At 35.9% G+C, this 12959-nt stretch overlaps 2 protein-coding genes across 4 annotated transcripts in view; both read left to right on the top strand.

Annotated features, from left to right (window-relative positions):
- The window catches only part of LOC111873377 (integrator complex subunit 1), a 78468-nt gene extending 68759 nt beyond the window's left edge, over nt 1-9709 (top strand). For all 3 annotated transcript variants that reach the window (XM_023868035.1, XM_023868036.2, XM_023868034.2), the window contains exons 34-36: nt 5936-6120; nt 7358-7636; nt 8276-9709. In XM_023868035.1, coding sequence (XP_023723803.1) covers nt 5936-6120; nt 7358-7636; nt 8276-8391 — 580 coding nt within the window. In that variant the 3' untranslated portion in view covers nt 8392-9709. The remainder of the gene's footprint in view (nt 1-5935; nt 6121-7357; nt 7637-8275) is intronic.
- Nucleotides 9710-11642: 1933 nt separating this feature from the next.
- Nucleotides 11643-12959, top strand: part of LOC111873376 (leucine-rich repeat-containing protein 40-like) — a gene marked incomplete at its 3' end in the record, with an annotated part of 3819 nt that continues 2502 nt past the window's right edge. The window contains 1 exon segment of the mRNA XM_023868033.2: nt 11643-12037. Within this exon segment, the coding sequence (XP_023723801.2) occupies nt 11869-12037 (169 nt within the window).

The raw sequence follows: 12959 nt of genomic DNA, 5'->3' as shown, positions 1-12959 counted from the left end.
CTTCATCTACTCCTGAAGAGGCTTTTCCTTTTAATTTAGATGTTATTGAGACTATTTCTTCTTCAGAAGTTGGAAAAAAATACATAGACTCTGAATTGTCTACTACGACTTTTTGTACTGATCTTCCACTACCTTTACTCCTATTCTTTTCCACTAGTTCTTCTACCTTGTCAATAAAATAGGAATTCAAAGTATCTGCCACCTTCTGTGGGTGATATATCATCTTTGAATTAATTTGTAACCAAATATCCTGATTAATTTTCCCTGATTTTCCCATTTTTTTATTAATAATTTGCCACATCACTTTATTTGGGTTAGCAGCATTTACTATCTGTCTGTCATTATGTCTTTTTTTAGCTTCTGAAATAACTCGTTTATAAATTTTATGATATCTATTAATATACCCCAGCGCATTCCTTGAAAGTGACATCCTTTGTTTCAATTTATTTAAGACCCGCATTTTTTGACAGGAAACCTTTATTCCTCTGGATATCCATGCATTATTCTTGTTGTTTTTCTTCATTATTAGTTTCACTGGAAATACTCTATTAAAATGATATAAAAACTTATTTATAAATAATTTATAAAGTTCATTTACATTCTTCTCCATATAAATTTCCTCCCATGATTCATTATTTAAGATATCTATGAACTTATCTACATTCTCTTTAGAGTATTTTCTTTGCAAGACCTTTTTTAAATCAACCTTACGTAAGTCTACATACACCTTTAGAATCTGAGCCAAATGGTCTGAAAAACCCAAGTCTACAGCCTTTGTATCATTCTTATTAAACTGTCTATTAATAACCATTAAATCTATTAAGGATTCTGGACTACTTGTAACTCTTGTTGGAATAGTAACTGTATTTATTAGATTTATATTATTAGTTGGTTAACTAGTTTTATACTCATCAACAGTGTAAAAAGAATGCTCATATAAATATTTTTTTAATGCTCTCTTGAAACTTTTAATGTCACATGCCAATACTTTAATATTATCTGGAAGATGATTATAAATCTTGACACCTGCATAAGCAGGACTTTTATGAAACATTGTTAGACGAGTCGTTTGTTGGAAAAAATTGGAATTATTCCTAGTATTGAAACTATGAAGCTCAGAATTTTGTCTGAACCAAGTTTTATTTGCAATCACAAACAGAGCCAAGGAGAATATGTACTGTGAGGCCAGAGGTAATATATTTAATATTTTAAAGAATTTTCTGCAGGAATCCCTAGGTCTTGCCTTCATTAGTATTCTAACCATTCGCTTTTGAAGTTTCAAAATAATTGAGCTATGTGAAGAGTAGTTACTATAGGTTACTATAGAACGTCTTCTAGAAAAATCTAAACTAGCCCAACATGCCTATGAAGAGGGACATAGGGTAGGCTGGGATGAAGCTAAGATTTTGGATATTGAAAGCCACATCAGGTATAGGAAATACAAGGAAGCGGCCCATATGGCATGCTCGGCCAACCCAATTAGCCAACCCAGTTTGGACTTTTCTCCCATTTGGATCCCCATTATCAGCAATGAAGTCACCAATTCACATAGACGATCTGTATGACGTGATATATGCTTTTATTCATTTCTGTTAAGTTCTAAATTAGATAGACGTCATTTACTCCATTGTTGACGCTAGTTAGACGCTATTAGTTTTTGTTACTAGTTCTTCTTTCTATTCCATGTTGTGGGGTCATGGACCTGGTTATGAGTTTGGTTTCGTGGCATAAATTTCTACAGATCTATCTATCCTGGTTCCACACTTGTATGTGTTTGCAACAATTTGTTATGAATATTTTTCTTATTAGCTCTCATGGACTTAGCCTGGTCTCAGGTATTTATAATCTTCATGTTCTGTGACACTGGTTTGTCCGGTGATTGAGGCTAGCTCTTTCTAACGGACCCAACAGAATAGGTGTTTTCCTTCACCTGAGGACAGAAACAGATCCAGTTTCAGTGTTTTTGTTTGTTATCTTAAAAACCAGGACGATGGATAAAGTCCAAAAACATAATATATCACTATGTGAAGAGGTTCCCCAAAAAATCAATCTATATGACATAACTAAATGAAAGTACAGGTGATAAATCATCTTAAGGGAGTTCAATGATACAAAAGGTCTAATTACTCTTGCACCATAACAAGCTTTAGTGAGTTTAACAGCCAAAGTTTCAATATGAGACTTCCAAGACATATTATTATGTAATACCAACCCCAAAAACTTTAATTCAGTAGTATAGGGAATAATTTTATTGTTGTATGTGACTTGAGTTTCAAAGTTGTTTGCATGTTTAAGGCTGAATTTCATACAGTAAGTTTTATCCACATTTAACAAGAGTAAATTTGTCTTAAACCACTTTGCCACACTATTAAAGACTGATTTCAGGTTACTGTCCAGTACTGTATTGTTCGGATTACTGACGATTACACTAATATCGTTGGCAAATAAAATTGTTTGGGGATTTGCATTGGCGTTCATATATTTAATAAATATGGGTAGGTCATTAATGAGTAATATTATCAGCAACGTTTAAAAAATAATTATTAAAATTACTTGAGTTGATTTGGACTGTATTGCAGATTTTACCCTTTGAACAATCTTTACCCAGTTCTGCCCTTATAATGTTCCAAGTGGTTTTGGCAACATTATTAGAGTTGGTAATTTTGTCCTCATTGCTAAGTCTTTTTGCCTCATTTATTACCTTAGTTAAAATCTTGCAGTATGATTTATAATACTGCTTTAGATTTTCATTGTCATGAAATTTTGCCAAAAGATATAATTCTCTTTTCCTTCTGCAGGAAGTTTTTATTCCAGTGGTTAACCATTGTTTGGAGGAAAAATGTTCGTAAATTTTCTTTTTGGGAAAACAAGCATTAAATATTTGCAAATATACATCTACAAAATTATTAAACACACTATCTATATTATTGTCCTCAGCATTAAATACGGTTTCCCAAGTCTCAAAACTTATACTTAGTTTGAAATCATCTAGTGAACAGTTGTTAAATGTCTGGATAATTTTGAAATTAAGGTTTGTACTTTCCCTACTGATCTCTTTTTGATGTACAAACAAACGTTGCCCATCATGATCAGATAGACCATTAAATACTGGAGAGATCAAATAGTTTTCAAACTTAGTTATATCTATAAAGATATTATCAATCAATTTTTGAGTAGTGGTGCAAGTCCTGGTTGGAAAGTAAACCACGCTACTTAAGTTAAAAGACTGCAGTATGTAGTTTAATTGTTGCTTCATTTTATTATCTTCTAAATAATTTATATTAAAGTCACCACAGACTATCATTAATAAATTCGATTTATAAATTTTGTTGATGACAGCTTCTAACCGGGTAATGAATAATGAAAAATTACTAGATGGGGACCTATAAAAGGCTAGAATACAGAATGTACTAGATAAAAATTTACATTTAACAGCGCACACCTCCATGGCTTTGTCTATACATAGTTCATTAATGCTGACAGGTTCATAATCCAGAGAGTTGTGTAAATATATACATACACCTCCCTTAATAAAAGACTTTCTACAATAACTAGTTCCTAAGTTGTAATTGGCTATGGTCACATTTTCAATTTGTGAATAATTTAGATGATGTTCTATGAAACAAAGCACTTGCAGAAGTTCAGGATATAGACGGGCATAAATTTCACTAGTCATATTTGCAAGGCCAGAAATGTTTTGGTGATAAATTGAGAAGCCATTTTTCTTTAAGACTTCAGTATGGTTGTTACACTGTTTTTCTTCTACCATAAAAAATCATCATATGTATCTAGTGGAAATTTTCTTTGCCTATTTGATTTACGTTGTGGCACAAGAGTTTGCGGTTTACTTATTTCTAACATAACATTATCAACAGTACAATCTTTTATGCCAAAAAAATTCTTAATCTCATTATCATGGTCATTATTGATTGCCTTCCAAGGCAAATAGATTGGTTTTGCATCTCTGTAAAAGATTTGAGTACAAATTAAGGCAGTACTCCTAACCAGTACGTTATTCCCCATTTTATTAAGATAGAGTCTGTGCCTTGTAAAGAGAGCTCTATTTAAATCATGATGTAATAAAGTAACATGCTTAAAACCTTTGGTACATTTCACTAATTTCCTATAAAAGACTTTTATCTCATCATTCACGCATGACCAATTTTCCAGGTCGTACCTATGTTGAATATTCAACAGAACAATATTTGTATGAGAATTGGTTTTGATAAAATTCAATATATTTCTTAATGTTTCTCTGGAATAATTTTTTCCTATTTCTTTAGTTCCACCTGAAAAAACTATTACATCATTAAGTGTCAAGGATTCAACCATAGACTCTGCCGTGGTAGATAAGTTACTTATGTCAGCTCCTGGCTTGACAAATCCTATTACTCTGGACGTTTTAGTTAAGTTGTCTTTGATCTTATCTACACAGTCTCTAATATGGCTATCACCAATGAATAAAATTAAATGTTTAGTCTTATCAACTAAAAGATTCTGCTCTAGACTTGCGTTTTTGTTTGAAATTTGCATGTCAGTATCACTGTCACCACTTTTAATTGCAGACCAATCGTTTTCTGAAAACGTTGAATAAGTATTACAAGGGACACAACCATTCACTATCACAGGGATATGAAATTCTGGCAACAGGTTTTCTGCTTTCTTGTATCTACTAGTCCTTGATGAAATAGGTTCCTTTGCAGTTGAATCTTGGTTCGTTGCATTAGATTTGTGACTTCTCATCTTACTCTTCTCGATTTGCCTAGGCTGATCCTTTTCTAGGTTATGTAAGACTCCAAAACTATTTGTAGTTCTTATCGTTGTTTCTGTAATTTTACTGGCGCTAACAGAATCCATCTCTTGTGAATGCACAGGTATATGCGTCCAATTTTCAGTACTTAGCGATAGTTGGAAAACTTGTTCATGGCTACGTGCATTTGTGACTAATCTATCCATTAATACATCAGTTTTTTGGTCTTCCTTCAGGATTTCAATAACTTTCATTGCTGATTTTAATTCAGAAATAACTTTCATTAACTCAATTTTATATTTAATGCAACCTTCACATTTAAAATCACATTCCTCTTTAGTCAAATCCACAAAATCCTCCACAGACTTATTACTAGCCATTGTTGCATCTGCCATGAATTGCAAAAAACATCTTCATTTACTTAGTAGGGACAGTAATGATGTCAACTTAAAAAAGTACTATAAACAATACTGCAGAATATTATCAAGAGTGATTAAACAGGCTAAAAGGTCAGTGTAAAATAATCAGGTAACTAACTCTGCTAATAAAATGAAAACAACTTGGAATATTATAAAATTAGAAACAAATTGACTAAAGGGACATACAGTTGGTAAATATCAAAATTCTTTTGAAGCTTTTAGTAAATATTTTCTATCAAGAGCTGGAAAAATTATTCAGGACATTAGATGTAGCAACATAAAAGGTTCCAGTAATAACAAAAGCCCAAAATTTTACTGAATTATGTATAATTGTTGTTTCTTTTATGAATGTAGTTGTAAGGTGATTAGTTCTGTATTTAGAACTAATGTATGCATATGTCATATGATAATATATAAGCATTCAGTTTTCACCTCACAGGAAACATATTACATTTCTCTCCTACAAAGATCAACTGGTTAGTGCTGTTTAGAGAAACAGAAGCACACAAATAAACTTTCTGGACAGGACAGAGAGTTTTAGTATGTTAAAGCAGGTGGTGCTTGTAGTAATCACTAGAATTTAAATGGTTAATTTGACAGATTTTCTGATGTGGTGGATCAGTCATAAGCATAAATGTATCTTCTGCAAAGTTCGTAACAAGGAAGTAATTTGAAATTGTAAAACAATTTTTGTGCATATGCTTGAAAATGGGGATTATTTCATCAGTTAGTGGTGTGTTTAATAGTGAAATTTCTGTATCACTAGTGATCTGCAGATTTTTCACCCAAATTTGCCAAGTTTGCGTACTCTTCTGTCGGGCATATCTCTGCCCAAGACTGATGAGGAGGGAGGTGAAATTATTGTTGCTGTGGCAGCTCCTCCCCCTGCAGCTGATCCATCACCTGTCTGGACTCCCAGGCTGGCTTCTCTCAGTAAGATGCAAGGAGATGGTAAGATTTTAATTATCACATCAGGCTAGTCTGTTGTAATAAACTGTCATATTATTAAGCTAAACCTATCCCTTTCTTCACTGGTAGAGCACATATTCAAACCTCCCAAGGTAACTGCCTTGCTATGGGTTTTTTTTTCATTTTCTTTAGTCCTGTACAGCAGTGTCCAAAAGAATACCTTAGGTATTTGTGGTGGACAAAGTGGCACTGGGGTAGGTTTTCTCTGTGTACTTCGGTTTCCCCTGCCAGTCTTCATTCCACCAAATTCTCCATCATCATAATCACCTGGGGCAGGCTACAGTAGGCCAATCAGTGGCTGCCATGCCGAGTGGACCCAACTGGACTCCACCCCCCCCCCCATGTGGAAATGCGAATCACCATTTGCAATCATCCACCAATTTTTTATTTACTGCCAAATTACATATGAAATAAACTATGACCAGAAGGCCATGCCATAGCTCAAGTGGTTAGTCGCTGGCTTCCCACCGTGGCGGCCCGTGTTCGATCCCAGGTCTGGTCAAGTGGGATTTGTGGTGAACAAAGTGGCGCTGGGGCAAGTTTTCTCCTGAGTACTTCAGTTTCCCCTGCCAACCTCCATTCCACCAATTGCTCCACAATCACCCTCACCTGTCATCTGGGGCTGCAAGGGCAGAAAAATTCCCATGTTGTAGATTTACGGCACGTAAAAGAACCTCATGTCTTCAGGAGACCTCTGAGCTAAATTACAGGCCCTTTCCCGCCCAAGTAGTCTCCAGTGCCTCTGGTGGATGGGAGAAGCATCAAGGTACCGGGGGCTGACTTTGTTGGCTCTACGGGGGCTGATGGCACACACCGTTACCGGTAGGGTATAGCGACAGTAGAAATTAAAAAGGGGACACACAGTGGACCAATAACTGGTCTAAGTGAAGTGCATGGGGAAACCCACCCCCTTCCATAATACACACATACATCATCTGGGGCTGGTACAATAGGCCAGAAGTGGCCTCAGTACAAGGGACTTGGTCCCACCCCACTAGGCAATAAAAAAAAACTTTGGCCAAACTTCTCTATTTAATGTGTTACATATATTACTCAGATACCCTTTTTAATAGATGAGATAATAAGAAAATGTATTTGTTTTGTTTAATGGTATCCAAACAGTTAGTTGTATATTTTATCAATCATAGAATTTCAAATGTTTTTGTAGCATTATATTCCATGTATATCCTTTGGTGTATTTTTTTTTTTTTTTTTGCAGACGTGTACACAGCTTTGCAAGAATTAGATCATCTTTCATCTCGCAAACCATCAATTCTGGACACATTTTGTGAGCCCATATCGGAGTTGTTACTCTCACCTACCAGTAATATACGTACTCTGGCTCATGTACTGTTGGCAAGACATCTGCGACATAACCCAGCAGCTGCCACAGTTGGCACAAGTTTGGCTGCTTTCCTGCGTTGTCTAGAGAGTGACCAGGCTGATGTGCTGAACACTGCGTTAGAGAGACTCCCAGAAATTGTACTGTGTGCTCAAGGTAAAGTCATTTCTTTCACTAGAGATCTTTCTCAACAAGGGGTTGCATTTATTGTTAGTGTTTATTCAGTTCATTTTAAATTGTCTGATGGATGCAGAGAATAATTTCTTTGCTTCAAAAGCTGAACAAAATATTGTTTGAAATTTTTTGAACTTGTACCCCAGTAAATTAGGTTTCGTATTTAATTTCAAAATTTTGATCAGCTCTGCAAATCAGGAAAAGGAAAAATGCTGAACTATAGAAACATTAAAAAACTTAAGATCCTACTTTTTTCTATAGTGTGAACTTTCTCAGCAGAGTGTTGATAGTCTAGTCAAACAAATGTGAAAATAATGTGACTGAAGATTGCAAAATAACAGAGTTATATATTTAAAGGTTGGTACTGTAACCATGCCATTCTTCTGGCAACTCTTACTATGACAACATATGACTTTTACTATTTGCAGATCAGGAATCCTATATGTTAAATTATATGTAATTGCTAATCAACTCTCTAATTTCTGTTTGAATCATTGGTTAGGAAGAAACCTTTCCTGCCCTTATTGATAGTGGAACAGTTCACAGAAATTTTCTGAACAGTACATTTTTAACGTTTATTTCAGCAGTTAATGTGATGTTAATTTTCTTTTTGTTTTACAGAACATGCTTTACCACTGCTACAGAAGGTTTTCAACTTGGGAATGTGTTCAAATGTCAATACTGTTCCACACATCAGCAAAACCATTGCATTGCTCAATGTTCAGACTGGATGTTAGAAGACTGAACTCTAGGATAATGGATTCTGTTCAGTCTGTTGCACAGTTTAATTAAATTTTAACCATTTTAATTTTAGATAACTATGTATTTTAAATCAAAATATATTTAATATTGTTTATTTATATTTTAATGATGAGAGAACTTATTATTAAAGCGTTCCTACACTAATATTTTGCCCATTCCTTATTTTGCCTACAATTCAATGATTTCAGGACCTGCTGAGAACCTTGAACAGTTCCTGATCATGTATGTGGAGGTGTTCTCTTGTTAGTGCTAAATCTCACTCTGCTGTTTGAATCACAGTGTAATATGCCGAAAAGGTGTTGCTGTATATGCTGATCATGAGACAGGTGAATTACTCACTTTTGCTTTTGATGAATGTACATCATATTTGCTTCAATGTCTTGGTCCTTATCCATTGTCTAGGTTTATTATTAAAATGCCACATTCCAGATGTTTCATGTTCCCCTCAGATTAGGTTCCCCCTTGCCACAAGACAGAAACACAAACATACTCTGAAATGTATTGTTTTATAAATGAGGTTACATAGTTACATTGTTGTTAAACCAAGGTGAACTCATTGAACAGCCAACAAAGATGTCCTACTGTCTAATTATTTGTAGAACTCTGATGGAAAAATTCACTTGGAAGAATGAGAAGGAAATGGAAGACTTGATATTATAGAATGTGTGGATATGAATTGGATTGAACTGCCTCAAGATCATTTCCAAGGACAGGTTTTAATATTATTAATGTTGAGCTTCCAGATTCTGTTACAGGAGAATTAGTTACCTAGTCAGGCATTCTTTGTGCAAAGTGAAAAGTAACACACTTTATGGGTAAGTCAGGACTGTCCTTCCATTTGTGACTGTTTATTCTGTTATTTTTAAATGCTGTATTGACTCTGACAGTTACCTGGCATGGAATGAGACATGAGAACAGTTACAAATTGAGGGAAGTAGTCTTGGTTTAGTTTGATGTGCTATCCTCTCATTCACAAGAAGAACTTTGGGAAAATCTTGAAAAAATCCTTCAGGATAAGTACCTGGCCGAGATCTTAAGTTTGTATCATCTAAAAGCACATCAGACATGAATATGACACAGTATCAGTGTCATTAGTAATGACTGGATTTCTATGAGACTTTATGTTGCTCTGACTAAAATAAAATTTTAAAATGGAATCGCTTGGTTTGCTTGTGGGTTATCTGATGGTATTCTGTCAGCTGCAGAAGCTTTTGTGTAGAACTAGATAGATATTTTTATGTCATTCTTCAGCTCTGAAAATTATGTACAATGTAATAAAAATTATGTTACTTAGTTGTTGATTACTCCATTATTGTTCTATAATTTCCAGTTATATCCTGTCCTTAATTTGCCGTAAAAGTATACCTTCTCTTTTAACTTTATTCCTTCTGGTCTGTCACACCAGTTAAATATTATAGAAGGTTTTGACAATGCCGTCCAGTGTGTTGTGCATGGCAGAGAAGCGGAATTCATGTAGGGTGTTGAAGAAAAGTCCAGAAGGAAGGAGACCACTAGGTAGAACTAGATGTAGGTGAGAAGTTAATATTATGAAAATCTTGGAGAAACGGGATGTGATGGTATGGACTGAACATGAGAACGGAAGCAGAGGACATTGGTGAGATCCATAACCAGGCAACGACTGGTGACTCAACAGACAGAAGATTTAGTATGTGCTGTAGTGAACTGCAGAGTGTACGAATTAGCAATAGAGCTATAGTTTACAATGTGTAAGTGTTCAATAAATTCCATTACCAATCCAAACCCTGTCTGTAGTCACTCATACACATGACTATATTTAAAAGAAATTATATTATTATATATTCCATATATGGGCTGTAGTTGTGTTTGCAAAGTGCCTCTGAAATTATTAAGGAATATTGAGCACTCAAATACTTGTATCACAACACGAGCTGGAAATTATGGAAGGAGTAAACCACAAATATGTACATTGGCTGCATAGAACTTTATAAAGTGATGGAAGTGATCAATTTGAAGTTGGAGGATTAGAATAGTCAATAATTATACAATATGTGGAGGAGTTATGAGAATGAGAAAACCGCACAACATGTTTGCTATTCTGTTTCATGCTTATTATGTTAAAGCTACACAGTCTGATGACTATGTACACAACCATAGCCATGTTTAGATTTGTGGAGACAAATATCAGTGTGTAAAACACTGAGGTGCTAACTCTCTGGCCTCTGTTTCTACTGTCTGTGTACAAAATATGAATTCATGCTTTACTAAATGTAACTAAAATTTGATGGTTCAGATTTGCATTGAAGAATATTATTTTCTGCAATGTGATACCATGTACTCCAGGAAAAGTTCTGGGATGTTTTGGAAGAATGTAATGTCTCCATCTTCACATAAAAGTACAAGCCAAGCCATTAGAAGGATGTAGCAGTAAGCAGCATAAGCCATGTGTAGAGAAAAGGAGTCCAGAGAGAACCAATAGGAACAAGGATGAAACCAACTACCTGACTTACTCTTTGAATCTGATGATGGAGGCAGTATGTTCCACAGAAATATTGGTGAAATTTTACTGAACTGCATGACATCCCATACCAGAAGACAGTACACTTCACAGTCACTGCCATGAGAAGTTCATTTTTAACAAATTTACGCTGTCCCATACAATTGAGGAAGGATCTGTAGTACCAGATTTCACCAAAATTTAGAAATATCACACACAACACAAACAGCACAGCGAAACATCGTGCAATATTGTCAGATACACCTAAAGTAATTCACAAATCCCTCAGTATGGAACATCCCTCACTTAGAAGCTATAGTGTAATGGTGAAAGGTAAATTTATTTCTGAAGACGTATGGTGGAATGGAGGTATAGTTCTACCTTGGCATTAGATGGAGGTGAGTAGTCACCTGTATGCCCTTGCTGCTCTTTGCGTAGGGAAGCAGCACCAGGTACTCAGGAGAAAGGGTGGGGCGCAGAGCCGGTCTGGACCATATGAAGAATAGAAAAATCTCTCGTCCCTGTCGGGAATCGAACGCCAATTTATCAGTTGTCCTGCTCGTACTCTAGTCACTATACCGACTGAGCTATCTCTGTTGTAAAAGTACAGTGGGAAGTAGAATGTTGGTACCGACTGAACAATCGGTTAGTTGTGGTACTGAATATGGATGTTACACATAGATGGGAGCGATGGGAGTGAGTCAACGTATTTAAACATTGAATATTGATAGGAAAGTCCGATCAGTGCAGTGCGATGGTGCGATAGAGATACTTGCGCGCGTTAACAAGGTTAACAAGTAATTGCAATAGTTATTTAAGTAATGCGCAGTTAAGAGGTTAAGAGGGTTAAGAGAAAGGTGGAGGTTGCTTTTAAAGCTTGTGTAATCAGTAGGATGTTGTCGGAGATGTTTGATTTAATGACTTTTATGTGAATGTTTCTGCCGGTTTTGTATGTAAGTGTCTTGACACGTTAGACATGGAGAAATATCGGTACAAAAGGCCGCCGAATTCGGTTTTGAAGAGGGTAAACCCACTCTTCCATACCCAAGATAAAGATGCTGATTCAAAGGAGCTGCCTTGTCATCTAATAAAGTTGGCACGGAAAACTGGTCAATTAAATCTAAGTGGTAGAGGACTTGCTTCAGGTATGCCAGTTTTAATGTGGTACTTACGTTTTTTTTTTGCTCTTTGCTTCCTCCGAAACGTCGGTTAATTTGCGGTGGACTATTTGGCTCTATAGAACTCATAATAACCATCGCCGTGACAATCTCAAACCCCACAATTTAATGTTTATTTATAAACAGCAGTGGGAATCCAGTATAGTTTAAGTTAAGCATGCTCGTTTATTAAGGGGCACGCCGTAGAGTAGTTGGTGGCACTATGCTACAAGCCGGAAGGTCCTGGGATTCAATCCCGATGAGATCATTGAATTTTTTTCAATTTACCAAATTCTTCCAGCCGCACTTTGGCCCTGCGGTCGACTTAGCCTCTAACAGAAGTGAGTACCAGGAATATTCTTGAAATGTTCTTGGGGGTAAAGGGCGGCCGGCGTGTAAGACTGACAACCTTACCGCCATCTATGAGCCGATTGTGTAGAAAATGTGGGAACCTCAATATCTCACAACCCTATGGGCCTTCATGGCCTGTTACAAGGATACCTTTACTTTACTTTATGCTCGTTTATTGTGCCCTAAATTACGAAGTGAAATTTCATCGCATGCACTAGTGTTATGTGAGCAGAGTATGTTAGATGAAATTGCCGTATCCGTTTTTAGACCTGGCCTTTTGTCGCGGAATTTGAAGGGATTTTGCTTAAGCCCATTAACTGAGATAAGGGCTGTATGGTATGAATGTGTTGTAGCAGGGGCTCAGTTGTAGTGTGTGATGCACCCTCCCACAGTGTAGCTGCTAACACTGCCCCACTCTTACATCATCTTACCTCTCTGTTCTCATCATATGCAACCCAGAGGCAGGACCTTAAACATTGCCTGTACTTTCTTTCATTTATATTTATCATTATATTATAGTTGTACTGTGTAAATGAATATCAGGGTCAAGTGGGTACCC

This window comes from Cryptotermes secundus, unplaced genomic scaffold (genome assembly GCF_002891405.2).
Source record: "Cryptotermes secundus unplaced genomic scaffold, Csec_1.0 scaffold5069, whole genome shotgun sequence".
NCBI classification, from domain to species: Eukaryota; Metazoa; Arthropoda; class Insecta; order Blattodea; family Kalotermitidae; genus Cryptotermes; species Cryptotermes secundus.
The sequence above is the reverse complement of the archived record's forward strand: the minus strand, read 5'-3'. Positions and strand labels throughout refer to the sequence as shown.